The sequence below is a fragment of the Aythya fuligula genome, chromosome 12 (genome assembly GCF_009819795.1).
Source record: "Aythya fuligula isolate bAytFul2 chromosome 12, bAytFul2.pri, whole genome shotgun sequence".
NCBI classification, from domain to species: Eukaryota; Metazoa; Chordata; class Aves; order Anseriformes; family Anatidae; genus Aythya; species Aythya fuligula.
In genome coordinates, this window is record NC_045570.1 from 11433118 (window position 1) to 11459806 (window position 26689).

General features: G+C 34.7%; 1 protein-coding gene across 1 annotated transcript in view; it reads right to left on the reverse strand.

Moving 5' to 3' along the window:
• LOC116493826 (transcription initiation factor TFIID subunit 4-like) overlaps positions 1-26689 on the reverse strand; it is a 143588-nt gene that overhangs the window by 56312 nt on the left and 60587 nt on the right. The window contains exons 11-13 of the mRNA XM_032195371.1: positions 26285-26415; positions 24694-24819; positions 15122-15178 (exon numbers count right to left, since the gene is read on the reverse strand). Of these exons, the coding sequence (XP_032051262.1) occupies positions 15122-15178; positions 24694-24819; positions 26285-26415 (314 nt within the window). The remainder of the gene's footprint in view (positions 1-15121; positions 15179-24693; positions 24820-26284; positions 26416-26689) is intronic.

Genomic DNA, 26689 nt, shown 5'->3' on the forward strand with positions numbered 1-26689 from the left:
TGCTTAAGGGGCATTATTTGTTTTCTCTCTTGTTTTTCTGCTTTAAAGAATCGTAGTTACATTAAGCTTAGCACTTTAAGAATACCTTAATTAATTCATTTTATTCAAAGTCAATTTTTCTTGAAAACCTTTATCACTAACAGATGAAGTTAATGCAATAGTTGCACTATTATTTACATTATAAGAATGTCTACATTCCCAATATGTAAGAATGCTTAACATTTATAGAATGATAAATAAATAAATAATAATCAAAGAATCAAATTTGCATTAAAAAGAAAATGAGATTATCTAAAATATAGCTCCTTACATTCACCTTTTTTAGTAAAATATTTTTCAATCTTTTTCTCCTTCTGGTTTTCTGAAAAATAGTCTCCCAATCTCCAAAATAACACATTGGGGTTTTAATTCATTTTCAATTTATTTCAATCGAACCTTTGAATTATATGATCTTAATGATCTTGCAGCACATTAGAACTGAGATCTGTGTCACCACCAGCAGAATATAATTCATGACAGAAGAATTCCACTATATTCTTTGCTCTTTATTCCCTGGCACAGTAAAATAAGTAAGGAAAACTACGGATTATGCCCGTATAAGATCTTACTCTTCCCCACAATCTTGCAAATAAGTATTTCAGACTTTCCTCTTCTGAGTAAAATTTCATTACATTCTAAAATTGTTGTTTAAAATACTGATGTCTAAAAAACCTCACTGTTCTGATGAGCAGTTTTATAAGCATGGGATTAAAATACTTGCCCAGAAGTAATAATGGTTCTAAATGCCTTTAAAAGTTCTCTTTGGGCTATAAATTTGAAGAATATTTAATGATGTTCTAGTATAAAATTGATTTACTCACTTCTGCTTCAAAGCAATTTTAAAGTCAGTGGAAAAAAAAATCACCGTAAATATTATCAGAGATCACAAAAAGAAAGCTAAAATCACTACAATCTATCCGTTGTGTTCAATTTTTTCCCTTAGTATGTGTGAACTTCCCCTAACTTCTCTTAGATGCTACTCAACATAGGCATTGTTAGGACAGTGCAGAACAGCTTTAAATGCAGGCTGGGAAGTATCCTCTTTTAACATCAAGGCACAATGGATAATCTGCTAACAACTGAACTATGATCTGCCATATGCAGAGGAAGTATTCAGCAAACAACCTGTCACAAACGCTTATTGTTTCAGTAACGAACTCACCAAAGGACTCCATTTTATAAAATATATTATGGACTCAGGCTCACAATTTATTATCAAAACCAGCTGTAATTATATGTGAAATATACTGCAAAAAGACAAAGATTTGGTGCATTAAAAAACTTTACATTCTTTGAATCTTAAATAAAATCAAAGTAAGGAGATTGGAAATGTATGCTAAATATGCAACACTACAAACTAATCCAAAATCACAATGTTTTGAGTTGATTTTTCAACAAAATGTATAAAGACAGATTATTTTATATATATATAATTAAAAATATTTTGCATTTAAACAAAAATGTTAAATGTAGCTAACAACAACGAATCATAATTGTCCACAGGAGATGTTTTGATATGAGATCACATCTAATATGAGAGGGAAAAATTCTGTTTTGAATACTGGCACTGCTATCAGTAGACTTATTCCAGTGTTGCTGCAATGTGATAGAGAAGAATTCATTTTCTAATATTTTAAATGTTAAGAACAGGCATTTTAAAAGTGATGGGCAAAAAAGAGGCAAAAATAGTAATCTCAGACAAAAGTCAGGTTACTCTACCGTGTAGCACAGTCTATCACATGATCTCCACATTTCCAAATGATGACAAAGCCAGACATCTCCTCCTCCACTAGAACATCAGATCTAAGGGGGTTGTTTTTCAAATTTCAGTACTAACCAGAGACAATCTCTCCATAGAGACAGATGGATAGATGAGCATTTTTAACTGAGAAATTATTTTTAATGCCTCAGATAAAATTACCTGAGAATATCTGTGAAATGCACTTTCATTTACTTTTGGTATAGCTGAGCAGATCACAGACACCATCACATATATTAATCGCCATGGAATCATCAATTAATATGACAAATTAAAGAAACACGCATTTTGATAATGCAACAATTTACAAGATATTTAAAAATGTATTACAATTGCTCTCTATCCAACACATCAAAACACATTGAGCAGAGCACTATCATATTACTGAAATCCCACACCTCCTGCTAAGCATCATGACTGCACACAACACACACAAAACTTTAACTCACCAGTGAAATGTTTTATGTCTATATAAATAATGAGATTAAACTTTGACAAAACTGAAATTAATAACTGTTCTCTGAGAACCCTGCCAGAGAGTTTCTCATGACCTCAAATTACCTTTCTCCTTAAAGATAATATCTCTAGTACAATCCAGAGCACAGTTTGACTTCTGTATCCTAAAATAAGTTTTTAACCTAAGACTGAATCAGAGTATTTTATAGTGTTAGCCAGTACAGCTTCATGTTCTTTAGATAGATGTCTTCAATGCAAGCTGGAAGTCTTTATCACTTTATCTTGCTGTCACCTCAGATAATTAAAAAGGTAAAAACAGATGCAAACATTTTAAAGTGATGCTCTAGTGACAATTTATATTCTTAGAGGGAAAAAATCATCCCATATTTATGTTTTCTGATACACACTAGTAAACAATAGTTTCCCTGAACATACTGCTTAAGGAAGAAAAGCTAGCAACTGCTTATAACAGCCCATTATTAATACAAAATTCTTTTGCTGAATACTGAGCTTAGTCTTCCTCAAAACAGGAAGCTGAAAATGTTTTTAATTAAAAGAACTAAACAGCAGCATAGACAGAGAAATAGTACTGCATATTCAATAACCTTTTCAATTACTACCTGTCCCAGTTGGACACAGCAGATATCCTACATATTCTACAGGAACCCTGTACTGGGGAGCCACTCACACTTACCCAGAGCTGGCAGACATCAGCTAGAGCCACAAAGCCGTGGGCTGCCTTAAGACCAAGGCCTTCTTATGAAAACTTGTCCAGAATTTAAACATAGCCCTAAAAATGCTCTCTTCTAAAATTATAAATCAACAGGACTAGCCGGACACTTTTTCCATCTCATCATTTACTTCCCTACTGCTAGGGAAGAGATAACACAATAAAGGACACAACTTTCTTGCTAAATTCTGAAGACACAGAAATGTTAAAATAACAAGATCGTTAATAAAACAGCAAACCACTATTTGGAAAGGCCAAATGAGTTTCTGAGGGAAAAAAGAATTCTAGAATTTTCTCCAAGTGTTTCCTTTTAAAGAGGAGCAAAAAACCAATTACTACTGAAAATAAGATTTGAAAAGAAATAGACAAAATTATCCTATTTCTCATAAAAATTCTCTCATCAATTGAACTTTTATTACATTTCTTATAAAGTGAACATTCACAGAATCATAGAAAAATTAAGGTTGGAAAAGACCTTTAAGACCATCTGGTCCAACCATTCCCCTACCACCACTGTCACCCACTAAACCATGTCCCTAAGCAGCACGTCCAACCTCTCCTTGAACACCCCCAGGGACAGTGACTCCACCAAATCCCTGGGCAACTTGTCCCAATGCCTGACTGCTCTTTCTAAGAAAGAATGTGTCCTAATTGTTTTAACTGTTGAAGAGAAGTGCTCTTTGTTCAATTCTTTGTTTTAATTGTTGAAGAGTAGGGGCATGACGTTTCCGTTTTTCCACTCACCACGGACATCGCCTGACTTCCAGGACTTTTCAGCTATGATGGAGAGAGGCTTGGCAACTCCATCAGCCTCTCAGGCCCCTGGGATTCACGTCATCAGGTCCCACAGACTTGTACCTGTTTAGATTCATCACGTGGTCTCGAATGTGCTCTTCACTTACAGTGAGTGGGACTTTGATCCCCCAGCCTCCATCTACAGGTTCAAGGAAATGAAAGACTTGGGAAGCCCGTCTACCAGTGTAGATGGAGGCAAAGAAGTTGCAGAGTACCTCAGCCTTCTCCATGGCTGTCATTACTAATTACTCAGATATAGGAACTCACTCTTAATATAAGAAATTAGCCACCTATAATGGCTTACACACCACTATTTTTACCCCTCGGTCTATTTTAACAAATATTAAAGGCTCTTGGTGGCCCTTGGGGACTCCTCCTGTCATCCCAATGCAGCAGCCCGAAGGAAGCTGGGTCCTCTCTTGTGCTCTTCCTCGAGGCTCTGTGCAGAAGGGCTGCCACCTCTCGCACAAGGGCTGGTGGATAGGAAAGAAGCACTCCCACCCTTGCTCCACACCACCACTGTACCACTGGTTAGGCCCATGTCCCCTGCTGCTGTACGTCTGACAGGCCGGCCTGTTCCCCGCATCGCTGCGGTGCCAATGGTATCTCTGATAGGTGTCTGTGGGCTGGGCACCAGATGTCCCCTGGGCACTGGTGTCTTTTGTGCCAGAGGTGCTTTCCCTCTGCCCACAACACATGTTCCTCCCGTTAGCTGCCATCCCTCTTGGTGCTTACATGTACTAGATTATTTCGTGTACTGTTTACAAATGTTGTGAATTTTCCTCTGGATCTATTAATATTCTCAACTTCAACTATGTAAGGATCTTCAAATTTCATCACAAAGCTGTTTTCCTTTCCTTTGCATTAGGAGGCTACTCAAATTCAGCTCTAATGCTGTTCTTTCCAGTACTGCAGTCACTTTTCAATTGCATTTTGTTCTGCCATCCATTACAATTTCACATTCTAGTTATAGCCCCGGATACATACATTCTACCTCTGTACTGTCTTCCTGTACACAATTAACACCTGATTTCAGTTTTTATGTTGTCTAATTCCCCATTTTGCATATTTGTATACCTTCTTAAGGCCTACTTGCCTTGTCTGATATGTTTGCCAAATATGAGCACTTCTTCCAGGATTTATTCTTACTTTTTGGGAAATTATTAGATTTTAATGCAGCTTGACATTTGAATACAACCTTTGGCCATATAGGGTGAAAAACCTTTTAAAACATCACAAGACTGATATGTCAAAAAAGAAGATTAACAAAGATTTTCAGAAATCTACACGTTGTTGCTTCTGTTTCAAGAATTCAAGTTTCTGTTGTGAATAAAAATAGATCTACCAGTTGTAAAGGGAAAGGATACAGAAGTGTAAGGGAACATACTCTACTTCAAATTGCCAATGCAGATTTTTGCATGGCTGTGCAGAGTCAGTAAACCTAGAACTGTAATTGCATCATACTGTTTTTCAATTTGCTTCACTTCAGTCCTACAGAATACTGAGATACCAGCCTCAACGTAACTATAACACCTCAGTGTACAGAAACTCATAGGTACAAATACATAACGTACTTTCCCATTCTAGAAAACCCCATTCACAACCTCCTAACCATTTCCAAGAAAAACTAGAAGTTAGCCACAACCGAGCAACAATTTGACATTAAATGAAAACAAAGGTCTTACCAATCCTTAGTCAACGGCCTAATAAAGTAAAAAATGCAATAATGCCTTTCAAATGTCTACATTTTAGAGATAATCATATCTATCTTTAGTAAACACACCTGTGAGAGAAAAACAACTATACTGTCTACATTGTGAGTGGCAGCAATACATTTTTTCATTTAAAATATACTATTACAAGAAGGGAAATATGCTGTAAGGGTATGTTGAGCAATATCTCATTATTCAACTGAGATGGTGCAACTATCGGTAGACTTTCACAGGCTGACACAAAGATCTTTTTAATGAAAAGACTAAACTAAAATCAGGAAATAGATGCTAACCCACCTTTTATGACCTCAACTTATGTTACTGACCAGCCACTTGACTTGCAATTGAAGAGAAATGTCCTTATATAATCCAGCTATGTACGGAAATGTTTAGTCAAAACTGCTGCTTTTCACCCTACTGTTAACTGTATGAAGGTTCCATAGCCAAAACTACCACAACAAACTACCTGACAGTGACAACAAAGCTAATGTTAACATTACTAAACAGTACATACATACATGTATAAATACATAAACATACATTGTCACATCCTAGCACACACTGACAGATGCTGACAAACCTTATAAGAACATTATAGCATGGCTTTACCAAGCAGACTTAAAGAATCAGATTACTTGTGTCTAATTTCATAATGTGCTAAACAAAATATTCTTCAAGAAGTCTGTGAAAATTAATGTCTTTTGTATCTTATAAATTACTTGGAAATACACAAAAGTATCACTCACACATATTTCAAGTCTCTCAGAAATGTGCTGGCAAGGAAGTTTTAAATTACCCTTTTTAAAATTTTACCACTACAGTTCCAACTTTAACTTTGCTTCTATAAACTCTTTCATCTCGCACTAACAGGCTAGAAACAGATCACAGATTTCATGAAATGCAGTACAAGCTACCAAGTGTATGCATTCCATTGTAAAAGGACAGAACATGCAAATGCCCTTCCAGCCTACAACAGGGAGTAGACGTGGGGATCACTGGTAGATGTCCGTATGTGGGTCTTGCACAGAAAAGCGACTGAAGATTTGTCAGCAGGAGGTATGCAGCTGATTGCTGATGGCCAGCTGCCTGCTGCCGGTGCAATGTGCAGTACCCAGACTGAGTGGGCAGAGGAACAGAAGATTTAGTAGGTGCGTCTCCATCCCCTTAGGTCACACCATGTGACTCGCAGCGCCCGGAGGAACTGGGGGCAGATGAAAGCTGGCAGCTGTGTGCCGCCTCAGGCGCTCAGAGGCTGCCAAACAGGGCTTACAAACATGTTAGCTCAGCAGCAGAATTAAAGCCCTCATTCAGGTTTATTTTGGAGTAAGAAACCAATGCGCATACAGAGGATGGGGGAAAACTTGCCCTGCAGGCTGAAGCCTAAGTACACCTTGACCTCTCCCTGCAAGCCTCAGTATCACAGGGCAGGCTTGACTAAGGGACCAAGACAGCTCACAATTTATATTGTTGTCCCAGCAACCTCTTCAGGTTCTGACAACCAGACACAGCTGACATTTGCTGCCCTCTGCTTATTAAATAGGCAATCATATTCTAAAGTCTAAAGCGCTATTATTTTGCCAGATCAGCAGGGAATTAAATCTGCTGCAGTGTTTACATAAAACAGTTATATGATTTTTCCACATTCACATCTTGCTCCAAATGATTTTATTTATTTATTTAAAGTTGTGCCAGAGTGACAAATAAAGCATGCTGTTGTTTATACCTGAGGAAGACCTATAGTAGGTTGGAGGCAGAAAGAGAACTGGAAATTCAGTCTTCATGTCTATCTTTAAGAAACTGATCTGATGTGCATCTAAATATATATATATTCAAATGCATAAAAAGGATGTAAAAAAATGTTTTGGAAAAGGAAGTACCATTGAATATGTTCTTCACTGCCTCTCATGGAACCTCTAGATGCAATTGCTGATACTAAGGAGAGGCAAAGCCAAACCATCCTTATCACAAACCTTGCTCCAGAAAGGTAGAAGAAAACTGTTCCCTTATCTCTTCTCCGAGCTCTCTGTCTGGGCACACAAAAGTGGTTAGAAAAAGGGCACTGCTACCTCCTTAGTTGCCACCCACTTTTTCAGCAGTGCTTCAAAAATCCAAAATCACTATTTTTTTTTTTCCTACAGACATAGAAAAAAAATTGCAGATCTGAAGTGTTGAAAATTCTACTGTTACCTTCCTGTAGTGGAAAAGTCAGACACTACCTTCACAGTATTCATTTGACAAGAGAAAGTTCCTACTGGAGTATTTTGATGAGATACAAAAACGCCTCTTTCAGCTCCAGAGATTGCTTGCAGAAAGCTTGCCCCATTATACACCCAAGTTCTGGAAATCTGTATTTAAGTAGTCCTGTTACTTTATAATAACAGACTACTTGTTACAACAATCTTAGCAGGCAGGACTCCATCCGCCTGTATGCGATCTGGAAGACAATGTAAACAACAGAGATGGATTTCCCCTCCCCTGCCTCCTTTTCAGCTTTTTAAAAAGTTAAATACATTAGGTTGAGCAGAATTTAGAACAGCTATTGTGCTTTGGGAAATATTCAAACATAAACCAAGTATGTCTCAGAGCAAAGTTAAACTCTAATTTGGGAATGAGTCTCAAATGTTCCTCACTAGTTTTATCGGAAATTAGAGTACACACTTGAAATTTTGTAAAATCAAGTAAAAATCTAGAAAAGAAAAGCTATCTTTTATAAATGTATATGACTGTTACTTGTTCTATGTAATTCCTCAAATTCTTGGAGAGCCACATGGGAACCTTTTGGTAAGAAAGCTAAGACTATTACTGTATTTCATTTGCTTGCATAGCTGCTGTTGGCTTAAGTAGCAGATTGCATCAGTACAGATACACTTGTTATACAAAACCTAAGGAAATTACAATGCTGCTGTGTTAAACTGAGGGCTGCTGTCTTTTAAATATCTCTTCCAAAATCACTTTTATCGTGACACTAGACACCAGTTAAACAATTAATAATACTTGACTACATCTCTTTACTTCTCATTCCTTTCTGCTGTCATTCTTACCCGTCGCATTTTGTTTTGCATCAGTCCCCATTCTCTGTTTCCTTTTGCTTTGCTTATAAACACACAGGATACAAAGACTCACAAGTCTGACACAGGTCTGTGTGGTAGCACAACAAATCAATAGATACAACTGATCCTTCTCACACAAAGCATTCAAATTTGTATGCAAATCTAGCAATGGAGTCAAATTAAGTTCTAAGAGTTTTCTAGATAACCATGATAAACAAAAATAGAGTTGTTGGCTTATATTATGAAAAGGTATCAGATACAAAAATAGAGTTTGTTAAGAAGGGCTACATGTTTAGCTCATACATCAGTAAAAGAACACTTGCCTTTTATAATGTTAAAAGCAACAGTTGCAGCAGTCACACAAAATGAGTTTTTTTGTTAACTAAGCAAGAGTTAAGCCCTGTAGGTAGACTAAAATCATGTACCACTATGAAACTCCAATAGTATGATTTTGTAGAAGGAAATTACTGTGCTGGACAGGATCAGTTTTAATTTAGATTTCTGCTAGACTAATGAGGTAATCTCGGGTCAAGCTTGGGTTAGAAAAAAGACCAATCTAGCCCTTGACTCAATTCTAATTAATATACATTTTACTTAAGCAGGAATAAAAACAATTTGACTCAACTGGAAAGCATTACGTTCATTCCTTTGATCCCATGGTATCTTTTTTGTCCATTGCCCAGTTTTCTAACTCTGGACAGCAAAGGTAACACCACACCTCATCTTCAGCCAAACATCTGCCGTCACTTCTGCTCCAACCACAGGAAAACAGGCTGGAAGTGTCATGGACTTCAATTTTACAAAAGTATATGCAAATAGTTCTGCCGAACAGTAAGACTACTGTTGCATGAAGCTCTTAAATACTTCCAGAATTCATGTAGGGGTAATACATTATCCTTGGAAACACGGGAGACTTTTTTGGCAATACCTACTATCTTTAAACTAATACCCAATTTTGAAGATCTACACACTGAGCATCACATGCAATAAATTTGTTACTAGTTATTAGTTAAACCTTGTTTCTTCATGAGCAGTATTTGCATATGCAAATGTAACACTGTTCCTCTCCTGTCCTTCCCAGGAGTTCACAATCAACTCCAGTTATCAAAATTTGTGACTGTTATCACAATATATCTGTACATCTGAAGTAATCTCTACTCAAAAGGAAAAAATACATTTAACATAAAAGCGGTAAGCTTGATAACGCAGCAGGATTTTCATGAAAGTATTTTGACTGATAACGACAAGACCACTTCTTTCTAAGATGCAAGTTTAATATTAACATTTAAAGGCACAGCAACAACTTTATAACTTCAGGAGAATCTTGTACTCTAAAGACAAATCCACAGCAGTGTTGCACAGACTTAGTACTGAAATAGTGTTAGCACTTATCTGGGTACAAACAATAAAACTGTGGAAAAGGGAACGTGTAAACAAAGTGACTTAGATAACCTCCTGCATGTATTGACAGAACCACTGGCATTCCTCCTGTATCATGGCCACAGCATTGGTAACCTGATGCAGTAAAACATTTATGAAACAATCAAGTTCTGAGGACTCTTTGCTGCCTATATATTGCTGTATTTCAGTTGCAGTATTTTATTACTTCAGCTATCATACTCATAGTTTTTCCTTCCTTCCATCTACCGACCCTCAGATGGGTTACAGAGCTAAATGGAAGTTTAATTCAAACTTATTTCTGTCCAAATGCTCCATGTCTCAGTGGAATTTTTATAAGAAACCTTTTAAGAGAAGATGGTTGCTTTTGAATCAATACTTGTATGTCAGTTATGATATAATAGAAGGCGTCAGATATCACATCACCAAATATACTGAATTACTGGTACAATCTGCAAGTACTTTAGTTTCACTAAAAAGGTGAATAAATGAACTTACCAAAACAAACAAAATCCTTTTCATTTGCTTCTCATTTCAATAATGCCTTTTGAAAACAGGGATAACTGCAGTAGACTATTATTTAAATATTTTACAAGAAGCCACTCCTATTGAGTTGATAAATATTAATATTGTGACAAGAAGTTATTCTGAATAAAATTGTTTTCATAATATAATTAAATATATAACACTCGAGTTTCAGTACTTCTGCGAAGAGAATTTATGTTCTTATGTGGGGTTTAAAATTTCAAAGGCAGTTTTAGAACTATGTAAGATATACATCATGAAATCTACATATTATGTACACATTTCATTAGCATTTTTAAGTGAGAGAAGGATCCTATGGCTTCTTACAGAACTCTCTCTCTGAACAGCCCAGATGTTTTTGCACGTACACCTCAGCAAAGAACACTTTTCTAAATTTAAAACTTAAATAAACAAGTTTCTAGTTACAGAAGACACTGCAGACATGGGGGATGACAGCACCCAGGTGGAATGGGTTCCACAATGATGCAGGACTATGGAAAAAACCTGCCCCTGGTCAGCTTATACAAGAACTGGGTGCTTCCAAAGCTCCTTGCCAGTGTAACAGTCACAGCAGCAACCTGCTTAAATACATGCTACTGTTAAAGGACTACATCTAACTGTAGAAAGATGGGCTATCAGCACTGATAAAGGTATGTAAATGGACTGTCTTCTGGCTTCCCATGAAATTAGTAAGGCTTCTATTATGAATATCAACAGGTTTGAGATTTCACTTGCATGCTTAACGAGTACATCTGAGAATAGATTCATCTGAGAGTTATCCGAACTGATCTAGGTCCTGGATACATGCCCAGACATTTATGGTGTCTGGTTTAAATTTTTATTATTATGCAATATTCTTGGTTGGTGATGACACAAAGATTTTAACCAAGTTAATCTTTCAGGATCAACAAACTCAGCTACTTCACTTTTAAATTAAAAGATTTTTAGCCAACAGATACTGAATATGTAGAAAAATAGCCATGATAGAAAGGACGTTTAGGATCTTACCTCCTCCAACTCTCTTTCAAGAGATTTATATTATTAATTACTAGGTGTTTACTCAATTATTCCTAATCTTAATCTATTCCTGCTATCAGTTATATGGCTTGTTTTATGTCCTATTTAATGAACCCTTTTAATAGAAATTAGGGAACTCATTTTCTTTAACTTGCATTTGTGACTTGTGACAGTATTCTTCCAACAGACAACATAAATCAAAGTGTATTTTCTAAAACCTAATTTTAAAAGCTTTACTCATGCAGTATGAAATAGACATTGCTCACAAATTATGTTATTTCTTATATCAAGTTGTACTGAGAGTTATATGTTTCAGAATTTGTTTAAAAACAATGTAAATAGTTCCCTGAAATAGTCTCAGTGGAAAATAATTTCACTAGTTAAATAAGTTTACTATTAAAATCACGTAATGTCCACTACAAAATCATAGAAAGCTGTAGCAATTTAAAAGTGTGAAAGTAAATGGAGAGTTTTAAGCAACATAAACCCCCACAGGCACATTCTCCTACTGCTTTCACTCAAGTCCATTTGAAACAGGCTAATACTAAAGCAAAATAAGTCAATCAAACTGAAATAAGAGTGGGTTTGTACTGATTTAACTAAAACAGTGCAAGTCTGTGTGTGAATGAAACCTGCCTGTTATGTCTAGTTTCTGCAGTAAGACCATACGTAGATGGACCTTCTGTTTGTTTTGGTAAGTATTTAAACGCAATTTAAACTTGGTTTATGCAGTTTGTTTCAAACAATATGCAGAGTGGTCTGAGGTCTGGCTAATAAATGGAATATGATAGAGTTACTGAACAAAAATAAAATCATCATCATTCTACCAAACTCATTTCTAAACTAACTTCCTCCCTATGACTTTTGTCTTCAGTAAATATCTTGAAGCTCACTTAGGACTAGTTTTCTTCCCATTATGGTCTACATTATTTTTCTTAGACTTCATACGTTGGTTACATTTGTTTTAGATATTCACCCATTTCTATGTGGCAGGGATCCAGGATATAGTACTAATCACACACAGTTTTGGAGAGGACCATTCCAGACTGCTTTGTTAGTAGAAGGAATGCAGTGTCACTGTTCAAATGCAGGCACAGTATGAAGCCTATAACATTATATGTTTCATAATAATGAAATTATCAGCTGCTTTGCTGATAAGAAAATTATCTGACAATTGTATCGCTGAATATGTAACACAAGCTAAAAATGTTGTAGATTTTTTGGATGTCCTCCTTATACTTCCTAAAGCACAACCTAGGAGCCACTTTACCACTGGCCAGAAGAATACCTGAGCAGCAAGGGTCTTCAGGCAATATTTGAGACATCACAGAAATGCAGTTTCAAATTCAACTTATTATCAAAGCTGAAAGTATTATATTCATCTGGTCATTCAAAACCTAGAAGAAACCTGTTTTCTCTCTCAGGTACTGGTCACATGCATATTTAAGAGTAGTCCAGTTGGCAGTGAAGTTTTGAAATTTATACAATTTCGTACAAGTAGATTCAAAACTTTTAATTTCAAATAACAAAGCTATGCAAAAGACCCTCTAATGAACCATTTGTACTATAAAATCCATTTTTGCGTGTGTTTGTTGTTTCTTTTAATTTCATCAATGCAACTAAGGGATAGGCATATAATCATTATCCAATGCAGAAAAAATATAAAAAATATTAAACTACAGTCTTGTCAATCCCACTTCCCCTTTGCAGAAGTTAACGCAGAAGAATATGTTTTTATTAAATATATTTAAATATTTTAAGTGAAAGTCTCTAAATTAGCTGAAGAAAGAGACTTAGAACCCTAATTACTAAAAACAGAGACATGCTTATATTTCTTATGGTTTCAAATATGTGGAATGAAATTCAACTTCAGAGAGAGGCAAGGTGCCAGAAAATTATACACTTTCATTACAAGGGTGGGAAAAAAGGCAGGGCTAAGGTACAAAAGAATAGGGTGCAGCACTCAAAACAGAAAACCTAGTACTCTGCACTTACTCAAACACGTTATCGTATCCAGGAACACCACTACTTGAAAATCACGTATCAGTTTGATCTGAGCATTTTTACTTAGGTTACCACCAAAATATTCACTACCTCTTTATTAATACCATTATTACTTACAATACAATTTCATACACATGCTTTTATTCATATGTCAGCACCATGTCACTCCCTCTAGTGGGTAAGAAATGCAGCTTGTATGGAAATTCCAAATTTTCATACCAGGGAGAGGTAATCCCACAGTCACACCAAAAGCAATAGCCCTGGCTAGAGTGCAAATCTTCCATCACAGCTATAAAGAGAGCCACTATTTCATTCTGACTATTAGGAAATGTGTTTTTCTAGTCCTGGAATTTGCCTTTGCTTCTCCAAGTTTCCAGTGACCAAAAAAGAATTACAGCGAACAGAAATACTGCGGCAGCAAGAAATGCAGTTATTTCTTTCACTTCCAGCAGCATGGCACTTCTAGTACTCAGCTCAAATGCAAGTTTTGCCTGCCATCAGTTATTTCCACATATTTTCAAATCTGAGTCTTCCTTTGCATATACTGGCCACGCACTAAAGTAGTATTAAAATGCTGTGTCTTTTCCTGCCAAATTACGTTGTTACTCTATTTCATTTGAATACTTGACAAAGCCAACACTGGAAACACTAAGGCATGGCCTAAAGTTTACAAGAACTCATTTCAGCAAATCTTACTATGTAATCACATAGTAAGTAATCACATAGAAAAAAGACAAAACTCAACTATGTACTTGGATTTTTTGCCTGCTACATATATAAACTCTGTGTAGCTAACGGAACTACAGAATACTGCCAGAAGAGAAACAAAACAGGAAGAACAGGTCAATAGAAAGAACTTGTTATATGCATTTTTCTGTATATATTACCTTCTAATGTATCATTATTACCTTCTAATGCATATACCCAAATAAGTTAGCTAAAGAAAAAAACAGCATGAGTTTGCTGTATATGTTGCTGCTAATTTTTTTAAAACAGAAATGACTTTCAGCTGATAGATATTTTAGTCTTTTTAATTGGCTTAAGTCACAACTTGATCCTAAGCTATAAAATGCCTTAAGCAAAGGACAGCCACTCTCATTTACAGCAAATTAAAGTACTCAGTACTTCACTAAATGTTACTCTAACAATAATGTATCAAAACTTCAACTGAAATTATTTGATATTTTTTAGATTATTCTAATGTAGACTGATGAGTAAACAGCCTAATCCCACCACAGAGAAAATGACTGGCAATTACCTTACTTGAAAGACTGTTGCCAGAACAAAATTGTTAAGTAACACATTTCTGAGAAAGTGACATTTTACAAAAAGACAAAGGCATATATTTTCCACCAAAATCTAATGCTGCTGTCATCAACAACCCAACAAAAGCTACAGCTACCTAAAATGGAAATGAAAATGTAATGTATGGAAATATTCTCTTATAAAATCTCCTTAGGCTTCACATGTATTAATGTATTAGTTTGCAAACATTAAGATCAAAGGCAAAGCAACAAATACATCCTAAAAAGTTTTTAGTCAGATTTTTATTAACGATATACAAGTAGCAAGGCATAAAAAATTAATATGTTCAAGCCTTGAAATGTCAAGTGTAATGATCTCTAGCTCTGCTTACCTCCTTTGCTTTTTGTTTCAGTCTAGCTTGCTCTGGGTCTTCTTGCCTTGAGCGACTCTACATGTTTAAAAAAAAATGGGGAAAAAAGGTTAACAGATGGTTTAAGAACCCCTCATCTGTTGCAGTAAGTTAAAAAATAGCAAAGAAAGGGGAACAAGACACAAGGTGTGAAAGATGGGTTGCTTAAATTCATAGAAGTGCAATTTCAAACCTGTAGGCCTCACCAAAAAGACTGTTAAATATTCAGTTGTAAATAAGACCTACTCCAGATTTTTATTTTTATTTTTAAAAAGCACTAATACTATGTTTTTCCCAATTTCCATAATTCCAAGAGTGGAATTGACACCCTTTCCCCTATCTGATCTTTTTAATTTAAACCCCTCATAATCAATCATTTTAAAATAATTTACAGTTCACAACTCAGTTGTTCTTTTTTTAATCTGTTGGCACAGAACATGCAGAAAACAGTTGTAAAGTCACCCTCTCAGATAGTAAGCCTTCACAAATAAAGATGTTACATTCTGTATGAGCTTGCTTTGAGTACAGAATAGAAATGCATGCAAAATTCAACTCATTCATGTACTACTACTAATATTAAAGTTGATTAATGTTGGCATTTTTTAAACAGAACACATAATACTATATAGCACCTTTTATATTTTCTTTCAGGAATGGGAATAGCTCAACAAATGCATTAAGAATAACCATTTAAGTGCAGTAAGAACCCATAATAGTACATATCTGCAGATATACATTGTTTTACAACCATATGTTAAAACTACTGAGTTTTTATTTATGCTCACTAAGTATACCCAAATTGAGGAAATTCAAAACTCCAGAGGTCGATAATATATGCATTATTATACTACTTTAATTGTACAATTTCTCGGTTTTTAGAAAAAGTTCCAAAGAAAGTTCTAAGAAGCTACAATAAAACTTGTGACATCCACGGAAAACTGTTGTCCCAGACATCTGACAGATGTAATTGTTTTATTTCAGTATTTCTTGGAGATTTAAAGTGATATTATTTACACATGAATAAATGAATAAAATGAATATATGAATAAAATTCCTATGTCCTCTCCTTTCTCTGCCTCTTTCTAGGTTAAAGACAGACCTGAAACTTGGAAGCATGTTAATTTGTACACTTACATAGGCTTATTTTTTTCCCATTGTTTGAATTTTTCATAACATATTATTTTCAGAAGTTAGAAACTCGTGAAGAAAACCAAAGCAAGGTATGTTTTAAGGGTAGAGGGACATATGATATTGTTGACTTACCTGGAGAGAACCTTGGCTATGTCTTGGCAGACACAGCAACAATAACTCAGATTTCTCTATCCTTTATTTACCCTTTTTTTATTTATTTACTGAACTGAGATTATTTTTTCACCTAATATAGCACACACATACAACACACTAATAGAGCACGTCCAAATTAAACAATAAAGGGATTTTTAGAAGATGTACTTAACTCTTCCAATGTGCACCTTAGCTTCACTTTACACCACCACCTACTAGTGACTTTGTGCCTGTTAGCATAAAAGGTGGTTTGACAGGAAAGCATTTGGAGTACAGTAATGAGAAATTAAAATCTGTAGATAGCTAACGACTGAATTAGGCTCTCATGTAAGTTGTGCCAACCAAGAAAGAAACTCCAACTTTATGTAGACTGAGATTGCTTCTAACTGCTGTGGTCAGACAAAAAGAAAATGCAGCTAATCTGACCTCGTTGCTGTTTAAAGAACAAAAATACACATATTCAGGAAATTATGTGGATATGCCAGAGAGCTGGGACTCTATTCTGTAGAGTAATTACTAAGAACTTGATTATATTTTTACCTATCAAGGTGTGTATGTGCTATGAGTTGCTTCTCTAGGAGATGGATTTGGGTAAGTATTTAAGAACTAAGCTGAATTACGTCCTTGCTCTGTCACTTTGTGGTGACAGTACAATCATTGTGTGCCTCAGTTTCTCCAATATGCTGCATGGGAAATCATATTTAGCTCTTTCATGTTTTTTGATGATAAATTTATTAAAAGTACAACGAACTTCTATTGCCTTCCAAGTCTTGCAGTGAAAGAAGTACAGAGATACAAAGTGTATTCATACTACTGTATGAAGCTGAATCATTTGCCAAATGTAAAGCACAAGTTAAAAGCACTTCAGCGTAAGGAGAAAGCATGAAGTCCTTGGAGAATCAAGCTGAGACTTCTAATATTGTTACCAAGTTTCTACAAGAAAGAATCCTGGAAAACATACCAGATCTATGTTGTATTTAGGGACATTGTAAGAAAAATCAAAGCAAGAGATACAAAATAACATCTACATTTCCTGGGCTCAATAAGTGAAGGGAAAAACTCTACAAAGTACTACAGGTTTATTTATTTTTTTTTTTTTTTTAAAGAATTTTTTACATTTAATAATTTTTTTCTTTGGTTGGTTGTTTTTCAGGAATTGACCAAATAAAAGTAGATCTGGAGTTCAGGATAATCGGAGAAAGCAGACCTTGAAAGTAGGCAAAAAAGTAAAGCCGATGTATTCTGTGTAAACCTCTAGCTTATTCATAACAAATTAATAGAAATTGTTACTTGGATGAAAATGGCTATCAGCTACTGAGTGACATTAAATACAGGAATTTAATCACTAATGATGAATCGAAATACTAGGTATTTTAAAATACTAGGTGATGCTAGATATATAAACCCAGATTATAAAGTGTTAAGTGTGATTACTGGTGTAATGATCACACTAATAAAATAACAGAATTTTAGCTATCAGTTTCTTTTTGTGTTCAGATAAATTTTAATAGTTTTCCAACTGAAGATTGCTGAGAATAAAATGCTTTCTTGATGACTGTCATGTCAGTTTGGAAATCAGTAAACTAGAGAAATAAAATCATCAGTATATGAAGACTAAAGTGTGTTAGGAAAATAAAAAGGATATACAATAACAATTTTATTAATTCCTCATTTTATCAATTCCTCATTTTATCATCTAATATAACTTACAAAAGGCTTCTTCAATGCTGATGTAACACAGATTAAAACAAATACAGCAAACAAAAATGTCAAACTTAATAGAGGTGCCTAGATAAGCTTTAAAAATGTCACTGGCTTCTCTTTACACTCCATTCCACACATAAGCATCTTTTCCTTCCTCAAGAGTTTGAACAAATTTGCTCTTACTCAGTTCTTGTAGCTCTTCCCTATATCTCACCATTTTTATTCACCAAATATTTTAATATTTGAGTTTCATTGAGCTACTGGCTAATTGTTCTTTTACTTTCATTCAAGTTTCAATTTTTTCTTCAAAGACATCTAATTCTCTTGAGTTTGTCTTGCTTTCTCCTTCGCCTGTAACTTCCAAATGTTAATATGCTGCATCTCACTTGCTTTGTCAAACATGTTTTTCCAAAATCCTTTAATGCACCAATGCTTGTTTCTTCTAAAGCTTCAGAAGCACCCACCACTCACAGAACTCCCTAGTCACATAATTTCAAGGAGTTCATCATGACTCTTCCCCACCCCTCTCTATTTTTCTTGTCTATATCTGTAAATAAAGAAAGCTAGGTTTATGTAATACATTTTCATGTTGGTGAATAAACATCCTTAGAAGCAAGCCAGCTTCCCATAGTAATTTTAGAGAAACCTAGGACTGATCATAACCAGATAACATACTTTTAAATACATTAAATGCTGTCTCCTGCTGAGAACATATTCACCAAACCAGGTTTGTTAACATTTCTCCTAAACATAAGCTACTTTTATTAGACCAGACAGCCTGATATTTTAATTGTTAAGAATGAAAGTGCTTTGTGTTAGAGAACTTGCTATCTTATTTATCTGAAAACTGCATAGATCACATTAGCTCTATGGAAATATCAGACTTTGAAAGTATGAAAAGCAGCATATGTTAAATGTGTGTATTCAAAACACATTAGAAATATTGGGCTTCATTTACATGATACCAAATTCCCTAATGTTCCAAACCTCAGTTTTTCTCATTGCTTGTGTTAAGAAAGAATGCCACAAAAACAGACATCTAATTACACACGTAACAGAGTAGTTTTAAGAAGTGCATTTTGTATTGCATACAATGGTCTTAAACTAGAAATCAAAAGTATTTTTAAAAGAATATCTTTACAACTTCACCGTAATACATGCAAAAAATATATTTTTTAAACTGGGGGATACTCTCTGCATCTATGCAGATGAGCAGACTAACAGTCCTTCTGATGTGTTGAACTAGGACCATTATTCAGTATTTTGTTGTAATTTGTAAAATCAAAGCTGCACTATTGCTACATTTCTTCCCCAGTAATAACAACAACAACAAGTTTTCTGTTAGATTTAGAATAATTTTGAAGTCTTCAGCTTGTTAAACCCATGTTTGAAAAGCTCTCGGGGCTTCTCTTCCTAGACACACGCTTGTTGCCTGCATTTAGCAACACCTGCTCCTAGTTAAGGCACCCACAGCTCTACTCACCCTTCCCAATACATATACTGGAAGTCTTTAATGCTTCAAATTCATCTTTTTTCATTAAATAAAGTTAAGAGTCACAACTGCAGGTGCTGTACTATGGAGAGGCACTGCTGTGCCAACAGTTTCAATTTTAAACCTATTTTCCCCATTGATGACATTAGAACTTCACCCACGGCTGTACCAGCTTATAACTTTCACTTTTAATTAAAGAAATTAAATTGGCAACATGAAACACTTTGCTTTCACATTAGCTTTGTTAATAAAAAGTGAGAGTTAAAAGCAGCATAGCTGAGGGTAAAACCCTATTCAGAGCTACGACCACAGCAAGGTGGAATGCAAGAGTAGAGGTCTAAAAGAAGATTCATTTTAAAATCATTAAAATTGAAGTAACAAATTTTTGAAAATTATCTCAACACAATAATTCACTCTTTGCTCTCCTCTCATCAGAAGTGAGTTACAAGTTTCAGTTCAGAGAGCGCTTCATCTCACAAAAAGCTGCATTACATCAACTGTACTCTCAGAAGAGAAGGAAATGATTAAATTGGCATGACGACTGAACTCATCTCACGCTCAGAGAGATAGCCCCTTCAAGTAATGACAAGGAGGTGCACGTGACAGCGCAGTGCAAGGAAATCTGCATTGCCAAGTTTCAGTGATCTCTCTCCAATAAAAAGCACTTCCATCTATGGTGCTATCAAAATCTGTATCATCCATAAATACTACTAAACTTTGAAACAACATAAAAAAAATCCATTTACTTAATTATACTTTTTACAGAATAGAGACCACAAAGCAGATCTTACTCCTGTAATAACTGTACTTAAATTTTAAGAACTCCAAACCAGACAGGTTTGTGTTACTAAGACAAAACACTCAAAATAATACACCAATAGAATGTATATACTGGAAAATCATCACATTAAATTTGATAAAAAACAGGCATTTAGCCAGCTAGAGCAGATGAAATAACACAGTAATTTTCATGTTATCAGCTTTATTATAAATTATACCATAGAAGTATTATTTCTTGATTTTCTGAAAACAAGGATAACCCCAAGCTGCGTGTCTTACACAAAGAATCTCTCTCCAAACACAAATTCAGAAATAAAATCAAAATAGAATAATCCAGTATGAACTCCTATTCTTCCTGCTGCCAGAAATATTTCCACGACTACCTCAGAACCAGAACCTCATTCTATTTGACACACAACCTACATTTTCCAGATTTTGGAAATAGCTATGAAAGCAGCAAGGGTGAATAGCTATGAAAGCATTTTTTACTGCAGCAAGACCTGCACTCTGTGTTTTTAGAATGTCTACACAACACACACCATGTCAAACGTAAAGGTAAACTCCTCAAGTTATTTCAGTCTGGCTTTTGACCTTTCTGCTATCTTAAGACTTTCCTTAGCTCTTTTTCTGATTTCCCATACCAGCCACCAAAGACAAAGTCAAAAGGCCCCTGCTTATGCACACATGTGGAAACAACAGCTAGTGGGTTCTTACTAGGAAGAAAAAAAAAAAAAGAAAAAAAAAGGAAAGGCGTGACTCTCCCACATATTTTCTTTAAAGAAAGTCCACCTTGCATATGTATATGCATATATACAGACACACACACACACGATGCCCAGATGCCTCTCCTTTTGCCATTATTCCTTTACCGTTATTAATTTATCGGGAAGATAATCCCAAAGTAATGATAATCAAAGTAGTTGTAGTATCTCCTTGTACAGCTTCTGTATTTAACTCATCATACCTGAATGTTTTAAACAGGAGCTGTCCTAGCAGATGACAACTTTGGATCTCACAGTTTCGGTGATCAATATATCTTGAAACACTTTTATTAGAAAAGTATTGCTAGAAAGTAAATCAAAAACTCTTTGGGCCATACGTTCTATGTTGGTATACATATATTGTGGGTCATGATGCAAAGACCCCTACCCCTGAGGAATATGAGATCGTGCTAACTCCTGAAACCATATAGTCTTGTTTTTTAGTTAACTAAAAATAAATTAAAGTTAAAAATAAACTATACAGTGCATTGCTACTACACAGTATACCTTATGAATCTTCCTGTCAAGTTTGTCTTCCTCCAAAATACCTCACTGGAAAGTGAACATCAGTCATTATTTTTCTAAGCTTGTGGTATTAAGTTTCTATTTCTCAACTACTTTCCAGGCATAGTACATAAGATGTCCTATTTGCTCACTTACCAAGACAAATAATACTGCTATTTTGCTTTAAAAATACTCTTGCAGCTCCACAATTATTTTTAATTTGGATAGTATTTTTTCTCAGAAGGACAAAATTTTTTCAAATGTTTTTGAAGCCTAGGATCATTTTTATCTGGTCTCCCCATCTGATTTTCTCTTTCATTCTTCCCAAGACATTTCCTGAAGCAAAATCTACCCCATTGTGTTATTTACACATTCTACACTCATATCCTACTGTAACAACTGGTTGCAGATCCATCGGAACACTAGTATCAAATATTTATCTCCTCTCCAAAAAGAAACACAATCCAAAACACCAACAAAAACATTCAAAACCAAAACTTTCTGTAACCATCCTTTACATATCTTCCTGAATGCTTACACCCTACTGAATTCTACTGCAAAATTACCAAATTGGTATCAAGGCTTTCCAAAGATTCATGCAGACTCCTCCCTTCGGTTCAATCTTTTCCTTCATTTTCCATCATTTGTTCCTAATGACGACGATTATTTTAGATTATGCACTCCAGTGCCCCAAATATTCCCTTCATCATTATCTTATTCTTTGTGAATACTTCGACTTTGGTTGCTATTAAGGCTTCAAAGTGTAAATACTTAATTAAAAAAGAACTTTCATTAAGCAAGTTAAACCTGTGCATGCTGTTCCATACTAGACAATAAGGTTAGGTACCACTAGTAGGTAATTTTGGAACTTCTAAAATTATTCTGCTGAGTTTCTTTATAAACTTGTTGTAAAATAACATGTCAAAACGTGCAGGATAAAAGATCACCGTCTAAATGGCACATTAAGAAGCTGTAGTTTATATATAGATATATATATGATTTTTAGATTTAAGCATTTATAGAAAAAACAGAAACACAGATTTCACCTTGAAATCCCAACCTTTAAGGGTGCAACATTATCAAGGTGACAACAATGCCATGATCTGTGAAACATTATTGCTTTAAGGTGTATTTCAGTCTTCACAGCCAGTTCACCGCCATTACCTACTTCACAGACACAAATATCAATCAATTAGCCAGGAACAGACATGAAATGGTTACCTTCTTTATCACTAGCTATCAGAGCAGCTAGGGCAGATTTATATATATATTTTTAACTGTTAAATAACTGTTTCCTTACAATTAATGCATCTTTTCCACAGTCTTCCATCTCCTTAGACAACTGAGATCACAAAAGACCAGAAAGTCCAAAATCCCAGTCAAGGATTTAATACATAGGAATTCAGAACAACATCTCAAACAGTACAGGTGATCTTGCATTTGTGCAGCAACTTAGATTCTAAGGAAATCACGAACAACATAATATTTAAAATAAAAAGTTGTAACCTGACCATGTTTTGCCGAACTATGTGCTACTTAAGTTTTGTAATAGGTTGTCAAGCTACCCAAAAAGAATGGCTGAGAGCCAGCTGAATGTTCCATAAGGGAAAGACACTATCAATCTAAGTTCAATTACAACCTGGCATTTAAAACTTAAATCACAATATTTGCATAAGTACCTTCCAGAAGTTTCACAATATATTCAACTTCTCTTTCTAACCCTTAATGCTGATAGATCAGCATTTTTCTTCCATGGCTATTTTGTGGTTTTATTGTCTTTTAAGACCTTCACATATTTTCTTCTAGTATGCCATGTCTTTATGCCAAGCTGTCTCCTCTCACTTTCTGGTTATGATGCTGATTTACATATTCATTATTTTCAAGAAGATGATTTCTTTAAGCTAAGTAGAAGACTCTTTATGTTTTCGGCATAATGCTTTAATTTGCTCTTTTTATAATCTCTAAGAATCAAACTTGTTATTTATTTCCTAAATCTTGACTTCATAGGAGTTTACATTACTCAGGAGAAAAACAAGAATCCAAAGAACATGACATCATGATTCAGTTTGGATGTGAGAAGAGGAAGTCATCTAACCCAGTCTCAGATCAGCCCGTGTATGGCTTTGTCCAGTCAGGGAAATGTTTTTAAACTAAGGACTACAAGACTAAGTGTTACCACTGAGCATTGACTTGTACCATACAATCTCTTTAGAATGTAAAAAAAAAAAAATCAATGAAAATGTAAATCAACAGATGAATAATTCAAATAAGGGGATAGCTTATTTGCTGTTTGTGCCATTTGATGTACTATACGTATAATGTAATTAAATTTGCAGTTTTGGACAGGAGATTTATCTATGCATACGTCTTGAAACAGTATCACCTCTATTTGTTGTATTGTGTGCATATGAAAATTCAGTCTCTGGAGTTCATGTTACAAATCAATAGCTCTAGAAGAATTGATAGTTAATTGAAGACAGGCATGGTTCAATTAAATAATGCAGCTATATATGGATGAGTAGAACACCAAATATATGTATACTGGGACACTTACTATTTAAAATAAACAAATCAACAAATTTCAAACAAATTTCTAGAAACTGAGGAATTAAAAAGCCTCCAAAATCCATAATCATCTACTCAATTGTGATTAAATATCAAGATAGTAACCTATGATTTTCAAATGGCACAGAAACACTGGCATCTATTAAATTTCAAAGGCAATTCTGAAAATGTTTTCACCAAGTTTTGTTTTGAAAATGCTAGCCATTGTCTCCTGTACTAACAAGAATTCATCATATTCAGAAGTGTAATCTTCCTGAGAATACAGAAGCATTCCAGTCAGCTAGGTTTGGTGTCGTCACAGATAAACAGCGTGACTTAGTAAATTAAAGGTGTGGTGTCGCAACAATAGTATCTTTCTGTTATAAGAACTTAAATCCATTCCTGAAACATATTTCAAGAAAGTAAATAATTGTTTGAAGACTATGAATTGTTAAATAGTTTAAAAAATATAAGAAAAAAGATACCTTGGCAGCCTTTAGCAAGATTTCCCTCTCTTGTTCATCTTTCCTTTGCTTTTCTAAACGCTCCAACTGTTCAAAAAACTTTAGCTGTGATCGGACATCTGTAGCTTGTTCATACCACTCATCATCCTGTAAAGTAAGAATAATATTTTAGGAAAACATGCATTTTCATCAAGACTATGCATCTAAAGAAGACTTTAAGTGTTACACATAAAAATCTTTACATTGTATTAACAACAACAAAAAAAAATTTAAGCTCAGGGGAATGAAGCCAGCCTAAAGTTAATTTTTCAGCTAAAATCCAATTATTTAATTAATATAACTTTATTTTTTTTATGCTTAAATGTGTTAAATGCTTAACACAGACCACTTGAAGCATTTTTGTCTCAAGACACCATCCTAGGGAAAAGGAAGGAGGGATTTCAGACCACTGAAGCTGGTGAAAAATATGGGAAAGAAACAAAAGAGTTGTTTCTTTTAGTAGAAGACGGTAGAATGTATCCATCAATCGCAAGAGAAGCTGGAGATTTAGGTAATAGACACAGTGGCCTTTACCTTTTAAATCCATTTTTCTGTCCCAGAAAGGTTGATTCTTGTCACAGACCCCAAAGAAAAATTTTCTTCTGAATGCCCTATATAATTAGTCCAAATGTGACCCAGCTTTGGGAAATAGGTGGACAAAGATTCAGTCCAAAACTGTTTGACCAAAAAAGTCTAGTGTTTCTACATAAAGAATATATAAATAAATATATATAAAGAAATCTAAGCACAGCTTAGACACAACACACAATTATGATAATTACCATCTTACTTTTATATCAGTTTAACAACTACTAGAAACTTTTAAAAAAAGTTTCTTTTTAATAAATAAAGGTGTTTGATTTATTTTAATTTCAAACTGGTTTTCATATTCTTAGTAAAATTTTCCCTCTGGTTTAAGACAACTAAATTATTTCAATTTTTTTCAAGAATAAAATCACTATTAAGGGATCAGATTATCATTTTATATTGAAATGTTCTTTTTAAAGAGACTACAATTGTTTAATTTCAGTGAAGAAGTTATAGCTGAATTCTTTACTTACTGGTTTAAGACAAATTTGCTTTTTCCTCCAATTTGAAAACAGCTTTATTTCTGGCTTATCATTGTATTCTTTAGCTTTCTATGTTTTGGGCCAAAACTTTTAAAGTGTACTCTGATGTCAAAGTATTAGGATTTCTCAGAGCGAAAAACATGTACAGTTACTATAGATTCCTATATATTAAAGCAATTTTGATAAAATCAATGGTTATCTTGGTCAAAAGAGAAGACATCAAGAATCAACAGTCTCGGTCACTATCCACAAGCAGAAACAGCTTAACAGATGTTCCATGCTAGACACTTCTGCACAGAAGGCGGAAAACATAATTTTACACACAAAATCTATTATACAGAAGAAAGACATGTTTGGCAAGCAGTGTCATCATCACTTTCTATTTGTTGAGGTAGATTAAAACTCAAAGAAAACAAACACAAAACACCTGCTGTGTGCAAAGAAAAAAATCTTGCTACTTTGCATCATTATATAATATCCAATGGCTTTATTTGCACACTTACTTTGTACGATTCCATGCGGTGCTGAGTTATCACTGTTACTTTTTCTATCACTGTTCTTAATCTGTTTTGTGTTGCATGGGAAATAAAAGTAACCACCTCAGCTGGCACATCAGTAATTCCTAATTTTTTAGCTAAAGCAAAGCAAAACAAAACAAAAGAAAATTAGCTTATCCCTCACAAAAGGAACTCTAAAGAAAAACTAAGACTTTATTTTCCTGAACAACAACAGATTTTTGACAGTGTATGCAGCTTTGGTGATACATTCATTACCCCTTAAAAACAGGTGTGATTGCACTTCAAAGTTTGAAAGAGAAATCAGAGTTGCTTTTTTACCCCTCAGAAAGTATTTAAGAACTTCACTGCAGTTTATCCTCGTCTATTAAAACAAAGTTTAACAGAGTATGA